This window comes from Arvicanthis niloticus, chromosome 24, assembly GCF_011762505.2.
Source record: "Arvicanthis niloticus isolate mArvNil1 chromosome 24, mArvNil1.pat.X, whole genome shotgun sequence".
Taxonomy (NCBI): Eukaryota; Metazoa; Chordata; class Mammalia; order Rodentia; family Muridae; genus Arvicanthis; species Arvicanthis niloticus.
The window spans coordinates 13,454,855-13,478,826 of record NC_133432.1 but is presented as its reverse complement, the minus strand read 5'-3'; the positions used below and the strand labels follow the sequence as shown (position 1 = coordinate 13,478,826).

At 45.7% G+C, this 23,972-nt stretch overlaps 1 protein-coding gene across 3 annotated transcripts in view; it reads right to left on the bottom strand.

The window, feature by feature from the left end:
- Positions 1–8,738: 8,738 nt before the first annotated feature.
- The window catches only part of P2rx7 (purinergic receptor P2X 7), a 31,195-nt gene continuing 15,961 nt past the window's right edge, over positions 8,739–23,972 (bottom strand). For all 3 annotated transcript variants that reach the window (XM_076922775.1, XM_076922774.1, XM_076922773.1), the window contains 8 exons: positions 21,174–21,254; positions 20,374–20,503; positions 18,888–19,024; positions 14,743–14,833; positions 12,251–12,316; positions 11,860–12,009; positions 11,045–11,146; positions 8,739–9,236 (listed from right to left, as the gene is read on the bottom strand). In XM_076922775.1, the coding sequence (XP_076778890.1) occupies positions 8,739–9,236; positions 11,045–11,146; positions 11,860–12,009; positions 12,251–12,316; positions 14,743–14,833; positions 18,888–19,024; positions 20,374–20,503; positions 21,174–21,254 (1,255 nt within the window). The remainder of the gene's footprint in view (positions 9,237–11,044; positions 11,147–11,859; positions 12,010–12,250; positions 12,317–14,742; positions 14,834–18,887; positions 19,025–20,373; positions 20,504–21,173; positions 21,255–23,972) is intronic.

Genomic DNA, 23,972 nt, shown 5'->3' with positions numbered 1-23,972 from the left:
GAGGACGAAGTAGTAGTATCCTGTGAGTTCAAGGCCAGCCTGATCTACATAGTGAGTTATGGGGCTAGCCTGGTCTACATAGTGACACCATGTCTTGAAAAGAAAATCCCCTCATTCCTTCAGGTTGTTTTTACTTTAAAAAAAATATTGTTTTTTTTTGTTTTTTTTTTTTTGAGAATTTGTATACAATATATTTTCCCTGCATCTTTCCCTCCCCTGAGCTCCTCCCAGATCCTGTTTGTTTTTACTTATTAGCTGCTGTGGATATTGCTGCTCAAACAGTCCTGAGTGACGGATGGCCTTCAGCCATAGGGTGTGTACCTAGAAGCAGAGCTGATGACTCCTAAGACAGTTCTATGTTCAGTTCTTTATGGAATCACCAAGCTCAAGTATCAGAGTTTTGTTTTCAGAATTATTTGTCACACCACAGGCCATGATGGGACACGTCCGCAATCTCAACATTCAAAATAAGCTAAAAATGACTTGCAGGTGTGCCCTCCATTTTTGAGTTTTAGTTACTTCCAGATGCAGTCAAGTTGACAACCGAGAATAACCATCACAAGTATGAAAGATAGGATTTGTTTGTTTGTTTGTTTAGTTGTTTATTTAAAGACAGTGTCTCACTATGTATCCTGGACTGGCCTTGCTGTAATGACAGGTTTATCAGCTGTGATGGTGTGAATATGTTTGGCCCATGGGAAGTGGCACTGTTAGGAGGAGTTCAAAGACAGGCTACAGAGCAAGTTCCAGGACAGCCACGCTTAGGCAGTAAAAGGAAATCACCGAAAATAGGAAGCTGGTGAAGATGTAATAGAACAAGGGGGCCATGTTCCAGCCCCAGCAAGCAGCAGAACCCGGCAGCTCTAGCCATGTGGCTCTGGCTTTAGAGTCAAGAATAGAAGGGCAGTTACTGGAACAATTGATGTAGGTTTGCTGGCGCTAACAAATTAGCACTGATTGAGACAGCATCACTGAGGTGAAATCTTCCAGAAAGTGTTTTCTGAGAGTATAAAGAATCTGTGTCCAGAGATGAACCATATGCTGGCAGCTGGACTTGGTAATGTGTAAGAGTCACCCAGATGGTACTGGTTTTGAAGGCACAAAGGGGTCAGGGAGAGCAGCTGAGGCTTGGCATTCTGAGAGGCCATGGAAGGCCATTGGTGAAGGTGGAGTCTCAGTGGCAGTTGAAGGCCCAGGACTGAAGTGGTTATGCGAAGAAGTTGAGGCTTGGCACCATGAAGAGAGCCTACAAGAGGCTATTGGTGCAGTCTATTTGCAGCAGAAGACCCCAGCATTTGGAGATGCCAATACCATGATATGGTTACTAAGAACAGCAGCAGCAGTGGAGTGGAGACAGCCAGAGCCTAAAGTGCTACAGAGGGCAGAGCTGAAGAAGTGACCCAAAAGATCATGTGTGGACCTCGGACATTAAAATAAGAAGCTGTGAAGTTGAAGTTGCCTTGGAGCCTGCAAGATGTTAGAGATGCCAGAGCCATGGGATACCAGCCAAGGAAAGATGTTAACAGCTAGTGGAAACAGCCCAAGGGAAGGAATTGTGCTGCAGTCAGCAAAGATGAAAAAAGTTGAACACTGGACATGGAGAAGGAATTTAAAGTTTGCACATCTGGGGCTGGAGAGATGACTCAGTGGTTAAGAGCACTGACTGCTCCTCCAGAGGTCTTGAGTTCAATTCCCAGCAACCACATGGTGGCTCACAACCATCTATAATGGGATCTGATGCCCTCTTCTGGTGTGTCTGAAGACAGCTACAGTGTACTCATATACATAAAATAAATAAATAAAATATCTTTAAAAAAAAAGTTTGCACATCTGGGGGTCTTGCTTTGGTCCAGGATTTCTTCACTATGACATTTTGGAATGGTAATATAGATCCTGTGATGTTGGAAGTATGTGACCTGCTTTTTGATTTGTAGATTACAGTTAAGAGATTGCATGAATCTCAGAAGAGACTTTGAACTTGTAAATGTTGCTGGGTCTGTGATAGACTATGGGGACTTTTGAACCTGGACAAAATGTATTTTGCATTATGCTCTGGCTAGGTATGGGCCCCCACAGGCTCATATGCTTGAACAAGTCTATGGGGGCCAGGGAGTGGAATGTGGTGGTTTGAATATGCTTGCCCCAGGGAGTGCCACTATTAAGAGGTGTGGCCTTGTTGGAGGAGGTGTGTCACTGTGGAGGAGTGGCTTTAAGGTCTCATGTATATGCTTCCATCTGGCCAGTGTGATCCAGAGCCTCCTCCTGGCTGCCTACGGAGGAGAGGTTTCTCCTGACTGCTTTTAGATCAAGATATAGAACTCTTGACTCCTCCAGCACCATATCGGCCTGCATCCTACCATGCCTCCCACCATGATGAATGGATTGAACCTCTGAAACTGGCAGCCAGCCCCAATTAAATGTTCCTTAATAAGGGTTACCTTAACCATGGTATTCCTTCATAGGAATGAAACCCTAACTAAGAGAGCAGCTAAGGCCATCTTAAAGACTTATTGCTTACTTAATTTCTTTTTGCTTGCTTTGTTTTTGAGAAAGGATCTCACTATGTAGCTTTGGCTAGCACTTTGTCCTGGAACTCACTCTGTAGACCAGGCTGCCATCGAACTCACAGAGATCCACCTGCCTCTGCCTCCTGAGTGCTGAGATTAAAGGTACATGCCATCATGCACAGTGAAAAAATTTTGAAAGTGTTTTCAGATTCTTTCTTTCTGTCAGCACCAGGTGGCTTACTGAGTCACCCATGTGATCCCAGCAGACTTCTAAGTGATGCCTCCTCCCTAGGGTTTCCATCTTCCACCAGTGTCCCAGAGCTGTTATTTGCAGTGCTGGGACTTGAACTCAGGACTTTTCACATGTTAAGTATTCTCTCTCTCTCTCTCTCTCTCTCTCTCTCTCTCTCTCTCTCTCTCTCTTTCATTGAGCTAAATCCCCAGCCCAAGAATGTTCTTGCCTTCCCCTCTCCCATCTTCTGTGTGTGTTTATATGTATGTTTTTGCATAGTTTGCACGTTTGTAGGCATGTGTGTGCACGCTCAAGCCCATGGAAGCCCAGGGTTAAAGTCAAGACTCAGCCTTGGCTGCCCTTTCATCTTAATTCACAGAGGCGGGGCCTCTCAGCCAAACCCAAGGCTCGCTGATGCGGTCTCAAGGGCCAGCTTGCTCTGGGAACCCACTGTCTCCACTTTCTAAGGCTAGAATTAGAGACATTCCAGCCACCACCCACCCCCTTTTTGTATTGAGACAGGCCCACCTATGTAACTCAGCCTAGCCTTAACGTTGGAGAACCTCTGCCTCAGCCTCCTGCATGCTTAGACTGCAGGGATGCGCTGGCACATCTCAGCCAAGGACCTGCCTGAGTCACAGGTCTCCTCTTGATACCTGACCGCCCAGGAGTGGCTCTCAGTAGCTTTATAACTTGTTCAAGTACCTCAGTTCTTTCTCTATTGAGATTTTTCTCCATTCCTCCCCCATTTGATCTTCATTTACGTTCTTTTCAGTCTGGAGAATAGGTCAGGTCTCCTGGGATCTCACGTGGCTCACACCATGGTACCAATGGGAGCGACTTCCTTTCTTGCTAGATTGTTACTTTATTTCAGCTAGTGGGGCCTGCCCATAACTCACAGGCCTGTCAAGCTCCCAAGATTATAGTTGAATACATGTAGTCTGCTTCTGCTTCTCTTTGAGCTGCTGTTTTTTTTTTTGTTTGTTTGTTTGTTTTTTTTAAATGGGACCACATGTCCTGTGAGGTAAGCACAGCACTGACCAGCTAAGATCAGCACAGTTCATTACCCACCGGTACTCACAGCTCCAGAAAGGACAACTCAAGGGAAGAGATCACATGCCACCAGGGCCACCATGGGCTTTTAACTCAAAGCAGGGTGAATAAGAGGTAGACTTTGCAGTATCTGGAGGGTAAAGAGCAGTTCTAGTCTCTTTCTATTGCTGTGACAAAACACTCTTGACCAAGAGCAAGTTGGGGAGGTTGCAATTCATCAAAAAAGGGATGCCAGAGAAGATGTGAGCAGAGACCGTGAAGAGCACTGCTTACTGACGTCCTATCTGGTTCACACATTCACAGGCTCATGCTTAGTTAGCTTTCTTGTACAGCCCAGGACTACATGCCTAGGGGGTGGTGATGCCCATGGTGGGCTGGGCTCTCTACATCTACTAGTGACCCAGACAATCCTCCACAGACATGTCCACAAACTAGTCGGATCTAGTCCATTCCTGGATTGAGGCTTTCCTCTCAGATGACTTTTTGCTCTGTCCCCTTGACAACTGATGCTAACTAGAACAAGAGACCCAATTCTGAGGGAGAATGAGATTGGCTTCTTTGGTCAGTTCCATCAGCGAGCAGGGATGCGCCGGTGGATTCTCTTCACTGCTTTTCATTTCTCCACGTGACACATGTGTCTATCCCTGGCCTGAAACTCAGTATTCTCACCAATCCAGGAGAATCAAAATCTCTAAAATCAAAGCACGCCAGAGCCGTCCCTCCTTTTCTCTGGATGCTCACCCTTTTGTGGCTTTCTGAGAGGAGCAAGCAAGGTAAGGGAGGAAAAAGTTTCAGGAAAGACTGAACTAAAAACTAAAATCTTATCCACCTTCACTCGAGTTTTCTACACGGTGATTTTTCTTTCCCTTTCAGTACTAAATTCAAACCCAGGACTTCACGCACACAAGACGCGTTCTTCCCATGAGCTCTAGCTTCTGCTTCAGGATGATCTTTTATTTCTATTTATATGTTGTGTGTGTTGAGATAGGGTCTCGCTGTGTTCTCTTGGCTGGCCTGGAATTGTCTATGTAGACTAGGCTGGCCTTGAACTCAGAGATCTGCTTTCCTCTGTCTCCAAGTGCTGGGAGGTGTGTGCCACCACCTGGTTCAGAGTGAGCTTTTAAATGTTAAATGCAGGCTGGAGAGATGGCTTAGCAGTTAAGAGCACTGAGTGCTCTTCCAGAGGTCCTGAGTTCAATTCCCAGCAACCGCATGGTGGCTTACAACCGTCTGTAATGGGATCTGATGCCCTCTTCTGGTGTGTCTGAAGACAGCAACAGTGTACATAAAATAAATAAATAAATCTTTAAAGAAAAATTTTTTAAATGTTAAATGCAACCTTACCAGCTTCTCCCTTAAAAAAACCCTTCATGGCTACCGTCCTATTTTAGTGGACTCTTTATCACGCTTGTGACAAGGACCCAGGGAGGATACACATTGTTAATTACTACCTGGAATGCTCTATACCCTGCCCCATTTAGAATTCTAGTTAACTAGGAGTTTCTTTGCATATTTTAGCTAAATTGTTCCTTGCTTTTGGGTAGAATGCTCTAGTCTCCCCACGTAAGTCAGATTCTCCCATTAAGGGACCTCAGAGCATCACCTGCCTACATCACGATACGCACCACAGGTTACAAGTTTTCATTCCTTAAATCATCTGGTCATTGTCTGTGCTCCTTTCATTATTCCACGGGAGGGATAACGTCACCTATCGCTGGGAAAATGGATGAATTCATTAAGATTTGGGACTCTTCTGAAACGAAAGAATCAAAGAGAAGACTTAAATAAATGAATTTAAATCAAGTTTTATTATTAAAACAGTTAAAAAAAAAAAAAAAACAAACCCTTACATGGCCAACCTGAAATTAGGAAGAGTTTAGAAGATGTTTCCCTTTAAAGAGAGAAGTGAAAACCACCCTGAGTTGTATGTGAAGTCAGCTGGTCTGTGTCAAGAAGCAGCTCTCAGCTCTGACCAAGGAAGGCATGAATACCAGGCAACTGAGAGAACAGAATGTGTGTAACAACAAAAACCTCATCCTGCAACACGAGCTGCTCACGGCTTCGGACGTGGCACTGCTCACTCAGTAGACCGAAAATAAAGATGCAAAATATCATTGCTGCCAAAGAAAGCATCATTTTATCCACAGAGTGGCATGTCACCCTCAGGAGAGCACCAGTGGCCAAGGCAAAAGGAAACACTAGAAGGGTCCAGTGGTTATTCACTGTCTGAAGCCTTAACAAGGTGACATAAGTACACTAGGAAGGAGGCATCAAAGATAAAGGTGTAAAGACTCGGAGGCCACAGGAAGGGAAGCCTGTGGCTCTTACATAGAATCCTTGGAGCAAAAAGCTCAACTCTGAAGTCAAATACAGTAGTCCACTTTTAAAAAATTATCTCCAAGCCTGGTGGTGGTGGTGAACACTTTAATCCCAGCACTTGGGAGGCAGAGGCAGGTGGATCTCTAAGTGCAAGGCCAGCCTGGTCTACATATGAGTTCCAGGACAGCCAGGGCTTTCCAGTGTTGAAAAACAAACAAACCAAACAAAAGCAATGACAACAAAAACAATCTTCCTCCCCCCAAAAACTAAAACCAAAGTCAAAACCAAACAAAAATACAGTGGAAATGAAAATCAAAGCTGCTACAATTATTGTCATTCCTGAGTTTAACGCTAGATAAAAACTCTGGGCTTAAAAAAAAGTGTTTATCCATGTTGCTTTATATTATCATAGTAGGAGTTTTCTGATTACAATCTGATTACAAACTTACAATCATTTACTGGGGACCTGGGGGTGGACACACACCGTGCTCACATGTGGAAGTCAGAGGACAGTTTGTGGGCCCTGAGGATGGAACTGAGGTTGTCCATCAGACTTGTGATCAAGCATCTTTATTCATTAAAGCCATCTTTGCTCCACCTTCTCATGGAGAGCCTTGCTTCTCCGTCTTAAAAGCCTCAAAATGGCAAGTCTTAGAGTAGATCTAAAAGTCTCAGATCACCAGCCACAGTCTCTCATAATACCCAAAGTCTCTATTCTGTTAGAAACAAGTATCTATGTCTAGAGAAAAATAACTATCAAAAAGAAATCTTGAGGCAGGACCTCAGACCTGTGACTGCTCACTCATACATGTTTAGCGGTTGTGGAAAACAGTGAACGATACTGACTTTCCTTAAAAATTAAATCTATTTTATTATTAGTGAGCATGTATGATGTGTGCACGCGTGTGTGCATGCGTGCATGTGTGTGTGTGTGTGTGTGTGTGTGTGTGAGTGTGGACCATGTTCTCTGACTTCCACCATGGGTTTCAAGGTCATCGGATTGCATGGCAATCCCCTACCCCCACCCCCACCCCCGCCAAAGCCATCTTGACAGGCCACATCCAGACTTTATGTGGATGCTGTGATCCCACATAGGTCCTCATGCTTGAGCAGAAGATGCTCTTACCCACTGGACCATCTATTTCCCTAGCCGCTCTTCCCCCTCTTCTTAATTATTGTGATTATGATTTTAAGACGTGGTTTTGAGGACGTGGAGAAGGCTCAGTAGTTAAGAGCCCTTGTTGCTATGCCAGAGGACTCAAGTTCTCTTCCCAGTACCCACATGGTGGCTCATAACCACCTGCAATTCCAGTTCCAGGAGATCTGATACTTTCTTCTCCCAGGCACCAGGCATGCATGCAGGCAAAACACTCAACCATAAAAATAAATTAAAAAAAAAAAAAAAAAAAAAGACATGGTCTTGCAATGTAGCTCAGGCTGGCCTGGAGTACCTAACCTTCCCGAGTCAGCCCTGAGCGAGGGTTTGCTCCGCACCTGGCAGCTTGGGCGGCTTTCTAAAGTAGCATTCAGATTGCCTCGGACTCATTGGCTGTACTTGTCCAGGACGTAAAAGGCACAGGGGCAGCTTTTACTGGTTTCTGACAATACCAGTCCCTTGGAACCATAGGATAGCGGTGAGGGTCAGACTGTATCTTGTATGCGGTTAGATGTGATGGCTTCTAGTCTGGTTAATGTGACCTCTTACAGCTGCCCAATAGAACCAACAGAAGTAGTTGTTACATTTTGTAGTGACTCTAGACCTCAGTCAGCATCTTTTGTTCCAGTTGCCTATTGTTGTGTGCCACCCCAGCCCCCAAATGTAATGACTTAAGGCAGGAGAGTGGTCCTCTGAGTTGACTGGACAGTTGTCTCCTGCAGTTTTAGTCATGTGTCATGTCTGGAGTCACCTGAGAGTGGCAGCCTCTCTCCCTGTGTGGCGATGAGCTGGCTCAGGTTGGGTGCTTCTCCCTGGAGCTGCCTGGGCTTCCTCACAGCAGAGAAGCTCCAACTGTCAGACTCTTACCTTGGGCTGGCTTCCTCTCAGTGAGAGTTCCAAGGACAGGAATCAGAAGCTGTTAGCCTCTTAAAACAAGAGCTTGAAATAATAGATGAAACGTCACATCCGCTGCTGGCTGAAGCCACCAGAGTTGCCCATAATGGGGAAAGGAAACACCACCTTTGGGTCTTGAGGGTTAGGTGAGGGGTTGTCAAAGAATTTGTGGCCATATTCAATTTCAGAGTACTCTCAAATCTCAATATGTTTGGTTTTCAGAGTTGGAGCTTTACATCCATGGAGCCGTGTAAACGTGGACGGGAGAGACCACCTTCAGCATTTCCGCAATGCTAGTTCAGAGAGAGTAGATCTGGGAGGTCGGATATGAGGAGCCTATGTACACGTTATAGGCTGAGGGTGGCACTGCAGTCCAGGGTCAGGCTGCAGGCTCAGATATGCATCCGGTTCTCATCCACTTGGAGAGGGTTTGTGTGCTTGCGGTTGGTCTAATCAGCTCTCCCTCAACCCAGCTCACGAGGGAGGAAAACTTAAGTTCCCATTGGCTGAAAACGTGTCTCCAGGTCTTTCCAAGAGAAGCTGTGTTATGGGCCACCATCATGTGGCAGCCATACTGTCAGTAGGGATACTTGAAGCCACTATACTGCCCCTCAGTCTTAGGAAACTCCTTCCGGATCCTCCAGCGGCAGCAGCTGGGCAGAATGGCAAAGTCGGCCATGTCTTGGGAGCCGAAGCGCCAGGTGGCGTAGCACCTGTAGGCACAGTGTCTCAGCCTGCTGTTGATGGCCCCTTCCTCCAGCACCAGCAAGGGATCCTGGTAGAGCAGGAGGAGCTGCAGGGCTTCTCTGGACAGCACGAGCTTACAGAAGAGCTGAGAGGTGGTGATGCACCGTCCCGGCTTCCTCCGGCAGCACAGCTCCTCCAGGGCCCTGCGATTCTCCGGTAGTCGAGAGGGGAGGCAGTTTCCACACTGGCACCAGCCTGGGATGTCCTCGGACTTAGGGGCCACCTCTTCACGGAGCAGCTGCATTTCCTCAGATTGTCCAGGAATCGGTGGTGAGTCGTGAAGAGATACGGACAGCCTAGACAGGTCTGAGAAGTCCATCTGGGGTCTCTGAAAAAGTCAAGTTTCCAGATCCATCAGCCACAAGAACCCCTCAAGTTCTAGGTTTGGTAGCTTTATCAACCTACGTAATTGCAGTCAGTATTACAGTGTCTGAAACAGCTACCACTATCAGGGCTGGGCTGCTGTTAAGCCTGCTAAGAACCTCTTGTAGCATAGATGTTTATCTCTGGGAAATGATGTTCAGAAAAGTCAGCTATCAACTGGAACAGAGCCTCTTGCCCTGGCTGCCTTCTGAGGATATGTCTCTTTCTGTGTGATTTCTGAGCCACATCAAGATAGTGGACTGCCTTCTTCATGGGACTGGCTCCCTTCTGAAAAGATCAAACTAGTTAGTATGTCTCCTTGTTGACTGTTGTCTTCCATAGACAATCAGGAACTCTGTCTATTTGCTGCATTTTCCTGGTGCCTGGGCAGAGCTCAGTACACAGTAGACAGGAAACATTCATTGACACATTCTTTCATGTCTACCAGAGTCTCTCTACTGGCATAACCATTTGTTATCTTCCAAAGAAGTTGCCAGAATGGCCATGCCTACTCTTTGTGACATATGCCCTTATTCCCTGGATGAAGACCCGAATCAAATACATTCAAACTGAATAGTTTGTGTATGTGAACAGTCATAGCATCACCATTTGTAAATAGCCAAAAGGCTGAAACAACCTCAGCATCCACCAACCAGTGGGTGGGTAAGCAGCCCCTGATCTATCCAGGCAGTCTGTCTATCCAGGAATACGACGAAGCCACAAAACAGACTGAAATGGGCACACACAGCAATGTAGATGAGCCTTGAAAACACAATACTAAGTAAGAGAAGCACCACAAAGGGTCACATGGTATATGGCCCATCTTATGCAGAATTTCGAGAGTCAACAGACCAGTAGGAAGTAGGTGAGTAGTTAACAGGGGCAACTGGGAATGGGAAGTGGGATGAATATGGGATATCTTTCTGAGAAGATACAAGAGGTCTGGAGCTGGTGGCCTCGACTGAATAGCATTGTGACATAGGGAACATCACTGAATTGTGTGCCATAAAATGGTAAATAGTTACAGTCCCAAATACTAAGAACTTTTTTTTTTTTTGAGACACAGTTTCTTGTAGCCCAGGTTGGCCCCAAACACTATGTAAGGCTAGTCTTGAACTACTGATACTCCTGCCTGTACCTCACAAATGCGGAGACTACAGAGATGTATCAGGACACTCAGGCATAGAGGGGACTTTTGGAATATTCAGTCTTTCTCTGTCTCTTCTCTGGATAAACACTCTACTATGAAATCCCAGCAATCAGGAGGCAGAGGCAGATGGATCTTCTGTTCCGAGGCCAGTCTGGTCTACACAGTGATTTCCAGAGCAGGCAGGGCTACACAGAGAGACCCTGTCTCACAAACAAACAAACAAACACCAAACACCCAACCCAAAACCCCTCTACTATGAACTATACCCCTAGCCATTTAAATCATTTTTATTAGATTTGTGTGTGTGTGTGTTCACACATGTAGACCTCAGTGAAGGTAGGGAGATCAGAGGCTAACTTGGTGGAATTGGCTCTTTCCCTCCCCATGTGGAGTCCCAGGGATCCAACTTGGGTCATCAGCTTTGGCAGCAACCGCCTTTACCCTCTGGGCCATCTGACCAGTCCCCAAACAACTAATATATATATTTTTTAAATCTGGATGTTGGTTCCACGAGAATGTTTATTTTGCTAAAAATTTATCAACTGTGATTTATATAAATATCTACAAGTGTTTATATTGAAGAGCAAAAATCTCCTAAAAAAAGGTGCAGTGTTTTCACTTACCGGAACTTCTTGGCCTTTGACGGCTTGCAGACTTTTCCCAAGCAGCTGCTGGTCCACCATCCGAATGTGGGGCTCGTCCACAAAGGACACATACTTTAATGTCTAGGAAATGAAGGTTAAAAATGTTTGTCTGTTTTTGTACAGAAGTTTCAAGAATCGCCTCTTCAGAGAGACATGAACACATCTGCCAATCACATGTACCACATGACAAGGCAGGCTAAGGACCCAAAGGGAAGTCAGACACAGACCCCCTGCCCCCCCCCACACACACACTGTGACTTGCAGAATCATCCTGCCCACAATCCAGTGGGACCCCTGCACGGTGTAATGGCCTGTGAGCTCTCCTCAGTTCAGTTTACCTAGATGCAGTCTCTGGAGGGTGATAAATTTTACTCATCCAGGCGGGCTGTGAGAGTTTTAGTTACAAAGGTGAACCAATTTTCCTTTTCCTCTTCTCTTCCCAGGATGTAAAACAACCCTATTTAAATATTACTGGTCACTGCCAAATGACTTGTTCGTGAAGCCATTGTGCTTTGTGGGGGGTGGGGGGAGGGAAGAGGGGGTGTGTGCTGTGCTAATGTAATAAATGACAAAAACCGGAACATAGCAGTTTGTCTCCCTGGATATCGACTGTCCCCATTTTCAGGTCTCTTCTTTCTCAAAACCAAGGACTCATCAGAGAGTCAGTTGTTTGGGTCGTCAATGAACGTACCCACTTAGGGATCAACCTGTGATTGTGGCCTACTTTTTCACACATTTCTAGCCACCTAGAAGACTCTGTGTGGGGGGTATCTGAGAGCAGCAGCTTGTCTTACCGGCTTGGGCTCCACGATGGTTTCACACTTCTTTCTGTAATAATACTCGTTCACTGCACAAGGTTCGCAGCACTTACAGTAGGGGTAGACGCCCGACCTGCAGAAGGCACTGGAGTATGTGTTGATGAGCAAGTCAATACACACAGTGGCCTGTGGGAAACCAAACACCCTGCGTGTGAGACATCTCTTCCCAAATCAGTTTTCTTAGTCATTTTTTTTTTTTTTTTTTTTTTGTAGCTACTGTGTTGTCGAGACTGGGTCTCACCATGTAGATCAGGCTGGCCTCTAACTCACTGAGATCTGCCTGCTTCTGCCCTCCTGAGTGTGGCACCCCCTCACCCGCCCCCAAGCCGGATCACTATCTTAAAGGATGGGGAAGAGAACCTCTTACCAAGCCAAAGTAGGACAGGGTGGATCCAATGTATACAACCAGCTGGATGATGTCAAATTTTCCTCCCTGAAACAGAGCAGGAAGTGTTACTTGGCTGAGCTCAGGGTGGTACCTCCCCCACCCTCCAGGCTAACTTGTAGCCTGTGCAGAGCCTGGTGACAGCATTGACACACACACTGGAGTGCTCACTGTCAGTGACACAGAGGCAGTGAGACTCCCTTTTCCGCCATCTAGAATGTTTTAGAGATACGTGGTCAGTAAGGGGAGGAGCACCGAAGGGTGTTTTCCATATGAGATGAGGGTTTCCGGACAAGTTCTCCCGTAGCGAGTGATTACTTGGGAAGCAGAGATGTCTACATGTGTCTGTCTTCTTATTGGTCTCTTCATGGTTCCCTCTCAGTGGCCTTTCTGTTAAATTTTATGGGTTCTTCTCTCTTCCTTTCTTTCTATTTATTTATTTATTTATTTATAGACAGGGTCTGTATGTATGTATGTAACCTTTACTGGTCTAGAATTTGGTACGTAGGCCAGGCTGCCCTTGAACTCCTGAGATCCATGTGCCTCTGCCTTCAGAGAGCTGGGATTAAAAGTGTGGACCACCACACCCAGCTTTATATCTCATTGATTCCTATGCTACAATGTGACGTCAATCACATGCCGTCAAACAGGGTGCTGTGGCATCTGTTGGTTTCTGAGTGCCTGGGCATCTTCTCCTTCCTTCATCCCGATTTTCCTCTGGAGAACTACGCTCTCCTTAGGACATGCCTAGTCCTGTCCTCTGGCCCCTTGCCCAGGTCTGGGCTGGTCCGACAGCAACATATGGCATGGCTCTGATCATAGTGATGGATGCAGTGGTGGACATCGGACCCACTCGGAGCCAAGCAGAACCAGTGCTTTCTGCCTAAGGCCTCTGCTGAGACTTCTGGCAAAGAGATACTTTGTTTCCATTGAAGTTGTTACCCTGCTAGATGTCAGAAGCTATTGAACACCACTGTGGTTAAGTGGCCAACCTGGGGACAGTAGCAAACAGAGGAGATGGCAGAGCAGAGGCAGGTTCCTGATTATCTTCTTTGAATGCCTAAATTCCACCATATCAGAAGCCTGCAATTTTGTCTCAATTTTCCTGTTAAGTAGTCCTCCCGGCAAAAGACTTCTCCCTAAGCCTGTTTGAGTTAGAGTCTGTTACAAAATATTTTGCAGAGAATTTTATTCATTATTATTTTTTAAGTATCAACGGTTATTTATTCTGATTTATTATTTTCTGTATATGGGTGTTTTGTCTACATGTCTCCATATTACCTGGGTACCTGTGTCCACGGAGGCTTCAGAGTGGGCACTGGATTACCTGGCAGTGGAATTACAGATGATTATATGAGTACCCATGTGGACGCTGGGAATCAATCCCAAGTCCTCTGCAGGAAGAGCAGCCACTGTTCTTAACTGCAGAACTATCTCTTCAGCCCTTTCTTTATTTAATTAATTTTATTTTTTTAGCTAGAACTCACACATCTTAGGGTGTGGTCTTGAACTCTGTGTGTAACTGAGCATGACCTTGAACTCTAGATCCTCCTGCCTCTGAATCTCAAAGGCTGGGATTTCACGTGTGCACCAGTTTACGTGGTGATGGAGATCAAACCCAGGTCTTCTCATAAACACACATTCTACTGGTGAGATACACCCCCAGCTCAGTATCAGATCTATCTATCTATCTATCTATCTATCCATCTATCTATCATCTATTTATCTATCTATCATCTATCTATCTATCTATCTATCTATCTATCTATCTCATGTGTATGGCATCTGTGATATGTGAGTGCATATGTGTGCAGGTGCGCTTGTCTGTGCAAATGTGTAGAAGAGGTAGATTTTGGAATGTTTTTTCTCAGTTTATTATTTGAGTGATTGTTTTGTTTGTTTGTTTTGCTTTGCTTTTTTTTGAGACTGAGTCTCTCAGTGAACCTGGCTGGCCATTGAGTCCCCAGAATCATCCTCTTGTGTCTAACCCCAGAGTTGGGATTACAGACATGCATTGCCACACCCAGCCTTTTACCTGGGCTCTGGCAGTCTGAACTGAGGTCTTCATTTTTTTCCAGTAAGCACTTTATCCACTGAGCTATCTCCCCAGTTCAGTATTAAAATATTTGAAAAGTTGACTCTCAGAGCTAGGCATGGTGATGCCCACCTATAATTCCAGCACATGGAGGGGTGAATCAGGGAGATTGAGAATCCAAGGCCAGCTGACTCTACAGCAAAAGCCTGACCCAGAAAAATTAAACAAAGCCTGCATCTTTGAATTCTTCCTCAGTCACATTCCATGTTTTCAGGTGGTTTGTACATCAGCAGATCCCCAAACACATCTCTTCCTCCTCTCATCCCACAGGTGAGTAGCACAGAGCCAACTACTAACAGCAACCGCTAGCATTCATTCCTTACTACATCCGTGATTAGACAGCCATAGGATGGAGGCACTGGGACCATGGGAGACTTACAGTGCCGAAAACCAGGATATCAAAACGGATGCCGAAGGCTTTGACCAACGTCCGCTTTTCCACGTTGTTCTCCTTATAGTACTTGGCGTATCTGTGGGAGAAAAGCAGCCATCTCTATAGCAACCGCTCTGAAAGTGCTGGTGCTTTATGGGGAGAAGGAACAAACCAGTAGGCAATCCAGTCTTCCTTGTCTGCTCTTGAGGCCATTCTAGATCGTAATGGAGGGCAAAGATTATGTGGGGGAACACTATTCAAAAAGGGGACTCCTGGACCTGAATGAATGCCCAAGAGGGGTTTCAGAAGGTCTAAGTAACTCTAGGAGTCTACCTCAGTACAGGCAGGTGGTGAGTCAATGAGGGACACTGGACAAGGTACTTTTCTGCACATAATGGATTAAGTAGTACCCTCTCCCCAAAGAAGCTAGGCTTAAGTACCTATCCCCAGGTCAGCACCATGATTAGGACCTTATTTGGAAACGGAGTTTTTGGCAATGTAAATAGGCATCTCAAGATGAGATTTCCTTGGGTTCAGGGTAGTCCTACATCCCATGATTAGCAGGCAGCCTTATAAATTAATGGAGAAACCATTTAGGGATGAAAGCAGAGATCGGAATGGTTCAGCTACAAGGTAGGAGATTCCTGGAGCAGATAGAAGTAGAGGAGGCAAGAGAAAACCCCTTAGGCCTTCAGAGAGAGATGGCCCTTCTGACACCTGGTCTTCTCAGACTTCTAGTCTCTATGAGGGAATAAATGTCTACTGCCTTATGCCATTTATAGTAATCTACTATAGCACCAAAGGAAACTAATATGTATCCATACATGTTCTGGACCCAAGGAGTGCATCTTATCTCCCCTGTATCCCATGTAAGTCAACTGAATCCAGGCGCTCACCAAAGCAGGACATTCTATAGTGTACCTTCTTCATTTTAGTGTGTGTGTGTGTGTGTGTGTGTGTGTGTGTGTGTGTGTGTGTGTAATCTTCCACACCTGGTCTCTCTCTGAACCATCTGAACACCAGCTTGTTTGGACCAGCTAGCCAACAAGAGACAGGAATCTTCCTGTCTCTGCTTGCCCAGCACTGCAATTCTAGGCACACACCACTAGACTTTTTTTGGGGTTTTTTTTTTTTTTTTTTTTTTTGGGTTTTTTTTTTTTTTTTACATGGATGCTGGGGACCCAAACTCATGTCCTCTTGCTTGCCCAGCAAGCGCTTTTCTGACAGAGCCATCTCCCCAGTCCTCATAAATCTTTTTCTTGAGGACCAAGTTACATAATGTGAACTTTTAAACTTCCCATTAAAAAAAAAAAAAGCTATATTTTCCCCAAATACCTCATGCAGCCAGTCATTTCCTTCTCCTTTGTGATTCTCTTTGAAAACAACTTGTCCTCTTGCCTATCAGATCTCCATAATTTATTTTTGGCCAAAGATTTCTCCTGGTGCTCGTTCAACAACAAATTGGCTAATGCTTTATTCTAAAAGAACACTGACTACTGACGTCACAGTGCCTTTGGGTCTCAGGAGAGTTCAGATTCCCACCAGAACCGAATGTTCTTAGGTTTAGCTCTATGACCAGGAGGATGCTGGCTAATGTCTGGTTGGTACACTGCCCTTGCTTTGTCTGCCTGCTAAATAAGAATGCCCAGGATAGCCAGGGGATCATTCACCCTGGTCCTCTCTTCCTTGCTGATGGCAACAACCTATTCAGCACATCACTCTGTTCAGTAAGGATGATCAGAAAGTTACCTGAACTTAGAGCCTCTTCCTGAGCCCAGAATGAAACTTCATTGACCCCAAGGAGGCAGAAAGTCTCAGCCAGTTTGCTATTGAGTCAAGGGTCTCCACAGGGGCTGGGCATAAAGCATGCTGGTCACATATAAAGACATGAAGGAGTGGCAAGGACAGTGATATCACAAAAGCCATATGCTCTTTCTACAGGGGCGGATACCCAGCTCCCACCAATGCTGTCATAGGATATGGGCCCAGTGTTATTAAGTTATAAATCTTTTGTCAAACACTTTAGTTCCTCAGGAAAAACAACCCAGATCTTTGTGTAGAATGTCACAAAGTTTAGAACATTCTGCACATGGAAAAAAAAAAAAGTCTCCAGGAGATCTTGTTCCAGTGATGGTGTTCGCTAAGTCAGGGTAGCAAGGTGGGGCATTGTGATGCTGACCACTCTAGCAGGCATCCAGGTGAGGCCCAGATCCAGGGTCCAGGATGGAGCTCTGAAGACAGGCATCTGGCTCAGCAGTGTTCAAATTCAAGTTAACAGCAGAACTCCATGGAGACTTGTGAAATGCAGGTCACGGGCCCCGCCCCCTGTACAGCCTAACTTAGGTTGAGAATCTAGGCTGGGCCCAGGAATGTGCGTTTCTGAGTCACTGTGCTGCTGGTGATGACGACTGGTTTTTGAAAGCTGCTAGCCCAGGCTGTAGACTTGAAAGATGTTACTTTATTTTGCAAGTTGCTTCTCAGAGCCCAGGCTCCGGTTCTCTTCGCTAAGAAAGAGAGCCATGCCTGCGGGAGAGCCTGCTTGGAGAGGCTTCCCTGGCCATGTCTGCCCATCCCGTTATCCTGCTTAATTTTCTTCAGAGCACTTTACCATCCTTAGACATAGATTTAGATGTATCTGTTTGTTCTATCGAGATTCCATTTACACGTCTTACAATGCATAAGCCTTAAAGGTTCTGTTCAGTGGGGGGGGGGGGGGGGGCTGTTTGTTTATTTTAGTTTTTTTTTTTTTTTTTTTTTTTTTTTTTTTTTTTTTTGAGACAGGGTCTCTCTAAGTAGCTCTGGCTAGCTTGGGACTTGCTATGTAGACCAGGCTGTCTTCAAGCTCACAGAGGTTTACCCTGTCTCTGCTTCTGCATAGACACTCTGAGAGAATGAGAGATAATGAGGGGAGGGGGGAATTTGTCTGTGCATGCCATAGAATACCTACAGAGGGTGTTTGTCTCCTTCCAGCCTATGGATTCTAGGACGTGATCTCAGTCACTGGGTGTGGCAACAAGCACCCCTCCCACCAAGCCGTTTTGCCTGTTCTTGAACTTCATCTGAGTGGCACCATGTCATGTATCACAGACCACTGACGTCTGGCTTTTCAACATAATGTCTGTAGAACTAACTCCCTGGTGGCACAGGTGTCACTACATCCCTCCTTCCTTATTCATACTGAGTGGCTTTGCCCTGTACCCGTATACTGCAGGGCGTCCACCCATCTGTGTTCGACAGTTGGCTTCTCCTAGTTTGCTATTATAAACAAGACTATTGTGAATATCTGTGTACCAAGCTTTTTGTTTGACTTTTTATTTACTTTTAAAACAGAGTGAATGGAGATTTATTATTAAGGAAATACGAGAGAATTCCTGAGAGGGGGGAGAGGCCCCAAAGAGGAATGCTTGGTTTATATTACTGTATTTTTTTAAAATGTATCTTTATTTTATGTCTATGAGTGTTTTATCTGTATGTATCTATGTATGTATATATACCTTGTGCATGCCTGATGCCTGAAAAGGTCAGAAAAAGGTAATAGATTAACCCCTGGAATTGGATATATACATGGTGAGCCATGGTGTGGGTGCTAGGAATCAAACCTGGGTCCCCTCAAAGAGCCAAAGAGCGGCCAGTGCTCTTAACTGCCCAGCTGCCTCTCCAGTTCCTGTCTTTTAAAGTTGTAGCCATTTCTGTGTATGTACAGTTGAATTGCTTTTTTCAATTTTAACCTTTATCAGGCATGGACACGTGTGTGTGTGTGTGTGTGTGTGTGTGTGTTTGCACGCGCGTGTGCGTGTGTGCGTGTGCATGTGTGTGTGCTTGAGCACACATGTGTGTGGAAGTTAGAACACAACTTGTGAGAGTCAGTTCTATCCTTAGACCATGTGTGTTCCAAGGATCAAACTCAGGGCTCTCTGCTTGGCAGCAAGCACCCTTACCTGCTGAGCCATCTCGATGGCCCTACAATATTATCTTATTGTGGTTTTAATTTGCATTTCCCTAACGAGTGTTAACATTGATAAGCTAAAATGTTTTATTTACTCACATTTTCATCTGTGTGCCCTTATTCAAATACAGTGGGCGATCATGAAGTAGCACCTTGTCTTTTCTGTCTGCTGATACCTGCCCATGGGCATGTTTCTTACTGTTACCTGAAGTTGTAGCCAGGGACCAAGGACTCATTGGTATACTTGTCATCCAGGCGGCGGAAGCTGTACTTGGGTTGACAGTGATGAGACCAGCTGTCCAGGTTGCAATCCCAGTAGATCTCAATGCCCATGATTCCTCCCTGGGGGTGGGGGTGCAGGGGACAGTTAGAAAGAGAAGTCACTAAATCTGTTGGGTGTGGCTTATGCAACCACCAGACACTGTTCTGCTCAGTAATCATCATGGGGAAGGTTTTCCTCTCTGGGAAATATAATCATTAAAAGGTTTCAGTGCCATAAACATGGGCCAGCATACTGTAGTGGCAGCAGGCATGCCTCCCGGTGCTTCCTATCTGGGGTCCCCCACCTCACATTTACTTTTGAAATGTCACTTTCAGCAAACCATCCCTGCATTCAAACTTCCCTCCTGATTCCTACCTATTACAGATTAAGATGAACTGATCAGCCTGGAATCCAGGGGACTGCGGCAAAGGCCTTCTCTGCTCTGTCTGAGCTCCCTTAGGAAAAGCTTTAGCAGCTGTGAGCAAAGGAAGGGGTCCTGAGATGGACAGGCTACCCGGTCTTACATGCCTTTCCTAGAAATGTCCTTCTCCTAAAGATAAGTGTTTTTCATAAGAGAAAGCAATCAAGCAAATGTGTCATCCTCAGGGAATCTTACCACTTGGGAGGCTAGAGAAGTCCAGGCTGGGCTATCTGATAATGAGACCCACTCTCAAAGAACCAAAAAGTCAGGTGGGCAGTGGTAGTGCACGCCTTTCATCCCAGCACACCAAGGGAAGCAGAGGCAGGAGGATCTCTGAGTTTGAGGTCAGCCTGGTCTACAGTGTGAGTTCTAAGACAGCCAGGGCTACACAGAGAAACCCTGTCTCGATAAACAAAACAAAGCCCAAACAAGCAACTGGAGTGCATTGCCGCTGACACCTGGAGGTCAGCTGAAATCTGGACTTCCATTTGAGGCACAGAGAGAAGATGTATGAGACTTTTTTTTTTTTTAAAGATTTATTTATTTAGTTTATGGGAGTACACTGTCCCTGTCTTCAGACACACCAGAAGAGGGCATCAGATCCCATTACAGATGGTTGTGAGCCACCATGTGGTTGCTGGGAATTGAACTCAGGACCTCTGGAAGAGCAGTCAGTGCTCTTAACCTCTGAGCCATCTCTTCTACCCCAACAGAGATTATTTTTAAGCTGTCATGTTAGTGGTAAGTTGCTATAGTAACCAGGGGAGAAATGCAACCAGCAGCGCACTCAGAACTGTGGGATTCCTTGAAAGAATGCAACTAAAGCCCTGAGCACTGGGTTATAGTTTACTGAATAATAATAAATAAATAATAATAAATGTGCGTCGTGACTTCAGAACCCAGAACATCAGCCTCTACTATCAGACACTGTCACTTGACATTTGACAACCTCCACACCACCCCCCACCCTCCTACCCCATAAAACCACTGTACAAAGACTTCACCAACCTGAACTGCCACTTCTGTAAAGTTCTCTCCTACTTCCTGGAAAATGTCCCCTAGTCGGAAGATGGGACACTGAGGGTTCCACAACTTGTGAAAGGTACAAGAGGTGTTCATATCTGGCAAGATGTTTCTCCTGTGCAGAGTCGCAAACAAACGGATACTTTAACAACCATCTCTCTAAAGGGAAAACAAACGGCTGATACATGTTGCTTGCTGATGACCATGGCGTAAATCCCTCGGCCTCAGCTGCTAGCAAGCTCCCAGTGCGACATTATTGAACTTGACACTGATCAACTACAAACAGATTTATGTGAACCCCCTGGCAGCCCCCTTGTCTGCTGGGGACCCTGGTAGAATGTCCTCTTACACTGTGCTAAGAGCAATCTTTGAACCAATAGCATATTGTAGAATTGATGGGCTATCACTCCCAAATTGATGGGCTATCACATCAGTTGCCCTTGGTAATCTGCTGCTATTCAGATTGCTTGCCCAGGTGGGGCACCCACCATGTCCTAATTATCCTTAGGCAAGATGAACACGGTGAGGAACCTAGCCCTCCTGCTCCAGGCACATGGGTGAGGCTGGAGAGGGGCTCAGCTCTAAATCAAGCCTAGAGCCAAGAGTAGCTCTGACTGACAGTTCTGGAAAGAACCAGAGCCAGAAGCACCCAGCAAAGACATTTCCAGACTCCTGATCCATAGATGAGAGAGAGAGAAGAAGCTTTTGTAATTTTAGGCTCTCGGGTTTGGGATCATTTGTTCCACGGCAGATAACGAATAGACACAGACATCTGAGTTGCTTACGTAGTATAGTTGTGGCCGGGGAAGTCAATATTGTTCTTGATGAGCACAGTGAAGTTTTCAGCGCTCCTCAAGAGTGCAGGCCTAGGAGAGAAAGACGAGGAACTGCGACCTCAGGGACAGAGTGCGTGGAGCAGATGGTTATGGTTTTATGTTTTTGAGTGAAGAGAAACAAGTACAGTAACTCAGTAAAATGTTCCAAAATTCTCCATGAGCCCTGCAGCTTCTCCAAGAAGCCCCCCTCCCCCCGCCATGGCAATTATGGGGTCACGTCCAATACTGACACAACTGCATGTTTGGCTGTGTGCAGTGGCAGGTTGACATCTGACAACTAGCTCTGCAAGGGAGAAACTGGAAAGAGCCTCAAACTTGGTGACTGTCATGGCAGAAGTACCCCTACCACTGCTGGGGTCAATTCCCCATGCCCCACCCTCCATCAGTAAACTTGAAACGGAGACTGAATGGACATAATTGGCTTCCAGCCAGTGCTGGTCAGTGCCTGAGCAGCCATGTTTGTAGCTTCCTGTAGGGCCTCAAAAGTCCCTACAAGGCTGAATAATAAATAATTTTTGTTTGGTATGCCCAGCCTTTATCACAGGACTACACACAGAATTGCCTATATCATTCATTCATTCATTCATTCATCAGAGGCTTTGGAAAACATTTAATTCTCCACCAAGTTGGAGGAACCAAAATTCCAGGCCACAGGAAGGGGACCTTGGGGTCCTCAAAATAAGCTATCGCCATTGTTCTTGGTTGCTCACCATAAGTAGCTGATAAGAGCGTTTTTTTTTTTTTTTTACTGAAATGATAACACCCTTTGGGCATGGAGAAATCAAGCTGGAACTGACCTGGAGATTTCCTCCTTGCCTGCTAGAGCTATGCAGGCCACTGAGGAAGCAAAGTCCTCAGTGGTATTGCCCAGGGGTGATCTCTGCGTGTTGCAGCACCAACCTGCCAGGCAAGATTTGCAACATAATGGCATGAATACTAAGGGGGTAACCAAGTGCTTTCCAATTGGACGTGAGGCCCACAGAACAGGAGGGACTTCCTGTCTGGGACTGCAAACCTGGTTAAAAGCCCATGACTTAGGTCAGAGGCCCTAGGGAGACCCTACCGCTGTTTTTCTAAATGAGCGCTCTAAATGAACACGTCTATGTATTGTGAATGTTCCTGTCATCCTCAGTCAGAGAAGCTTCTTTTTGCAGTGGACAGCAGCGAATGCACAGACTCACAACTAGTCAAAGTGCTAAGGAAAACTAACAGTTGAGCAATCAGCCTTAAATGGGACATTTATATCACCCACTCCCTGAAAGGTCAGGAAATATCAGGAAAGAGGGCGTGGGAAGAATGTTAAGAAGCCAAGGATGGGGACCAGAGCTGTCTCCTGGGCGTGACATGGCTGTTGCATTCATTAACTCATAGCAGCTATAGTTACCTACGCAAGATCTACAAAAAAATCAGCTAGTCAGCATCCCAGCATAGATGGGGGCTGGGATCATGATGCTCCGCCCACAGCTGAGGTACTGTTGGCAAACCCTGGATGGCTGCCTGAAGAGAGGGGTCCTTTCTCTTTATGCAATGTTACCCATACTGAGGTGAATGGCCTACACCTATGTTCATGCAGACACAACTAACTGGACTCTGAGTTATTTTAAAGGGAGCGGGTCATGAAAAGGCGCGGCATGAAAGGGGAGGGGCACGAAAGGGGAGGGGCACGAAAGGGGAGGGGCACGAAAGGGGAGGGGTATGAAAGGGGAGGGGCATGAAAGGGGAAAGACAAGAAGTTGGAAGAAGAAAGTATTTGAGAAAGGGACCCAGGGTGAGTGGGAGGGGAAATTTGGGTTAGATAGGATAAAAATACATTATTATAATATGTATGAAACTGCCATAAGTTTTAGAACTTCATGTGTATATATAAAGAATAAATATAAAAATGAAGACTCCGAAGACTGCAGCATCCTCGAACATGACATTTATAGCATTTTATTTTGAATTACGCTTTCTCTGCATGTCTTATCTATTACAGAGCAAGAACCTTGGAACCTACTCCCTGTCTGGTTTTTGTTTGTTTGTTTGTTTGTTTTGTCGTTTTTGTTGTTGTTGTTTTTAAGATTTTTATTTTCTATGGAGTGACACATTGGAGAAGAAACTGAAGAAAGTCAATTCCTTGGTAGCTATCCTGAATGAGCGGAGAATTACCTGAACCAGCCTTCCTGGTTCACATACCATGTAAGGAGACTGCTTGCCTAAGGTCCTATTAAAATGCTACCCAGTAAACTGGTTTAGTGGTTTATGCCTGTAATCCCAGAACTCAGAAGGCTGAGGCAGGAGGATTACAAAAATGCAGTCAGCATCTACTCCACAGTGAGAACTTGTCTCAAAAAGTAACAAGAATAAAAAAGCAAGCAAGCAAACAAACAAACAAACAAACAAAAACTCAGCAGGTATTGTGGAGCAGGCCTTTAATCTCAGCACAGAGGAAGGCAGAGGCAGGTGGATCTCTGAGTTCGAAGCCAGCCTGATCTACAGAGTGAGTTCTAGGTCAGCCAAGGCTACAGAGTGAGACCCTGTCTCAAAGACAACATGGATAACCACAAAAGGAATGAAGAATGGAGCCCTGGGACAGGTGTGTGGAGATGCATGGGGTTTGGCTGAAGAATGAATTGGCGGCAAAGCTGAAAGTTACATCTATAGAGTCTTCTGGGAGGAGCCAAGCAGTCCTGGGCATAGGCTGGGATGCCACCTGCAGCATAGTGCCCTCTGCACAAAGAAACTTCCCTGACCTAGGAATGAAACTGG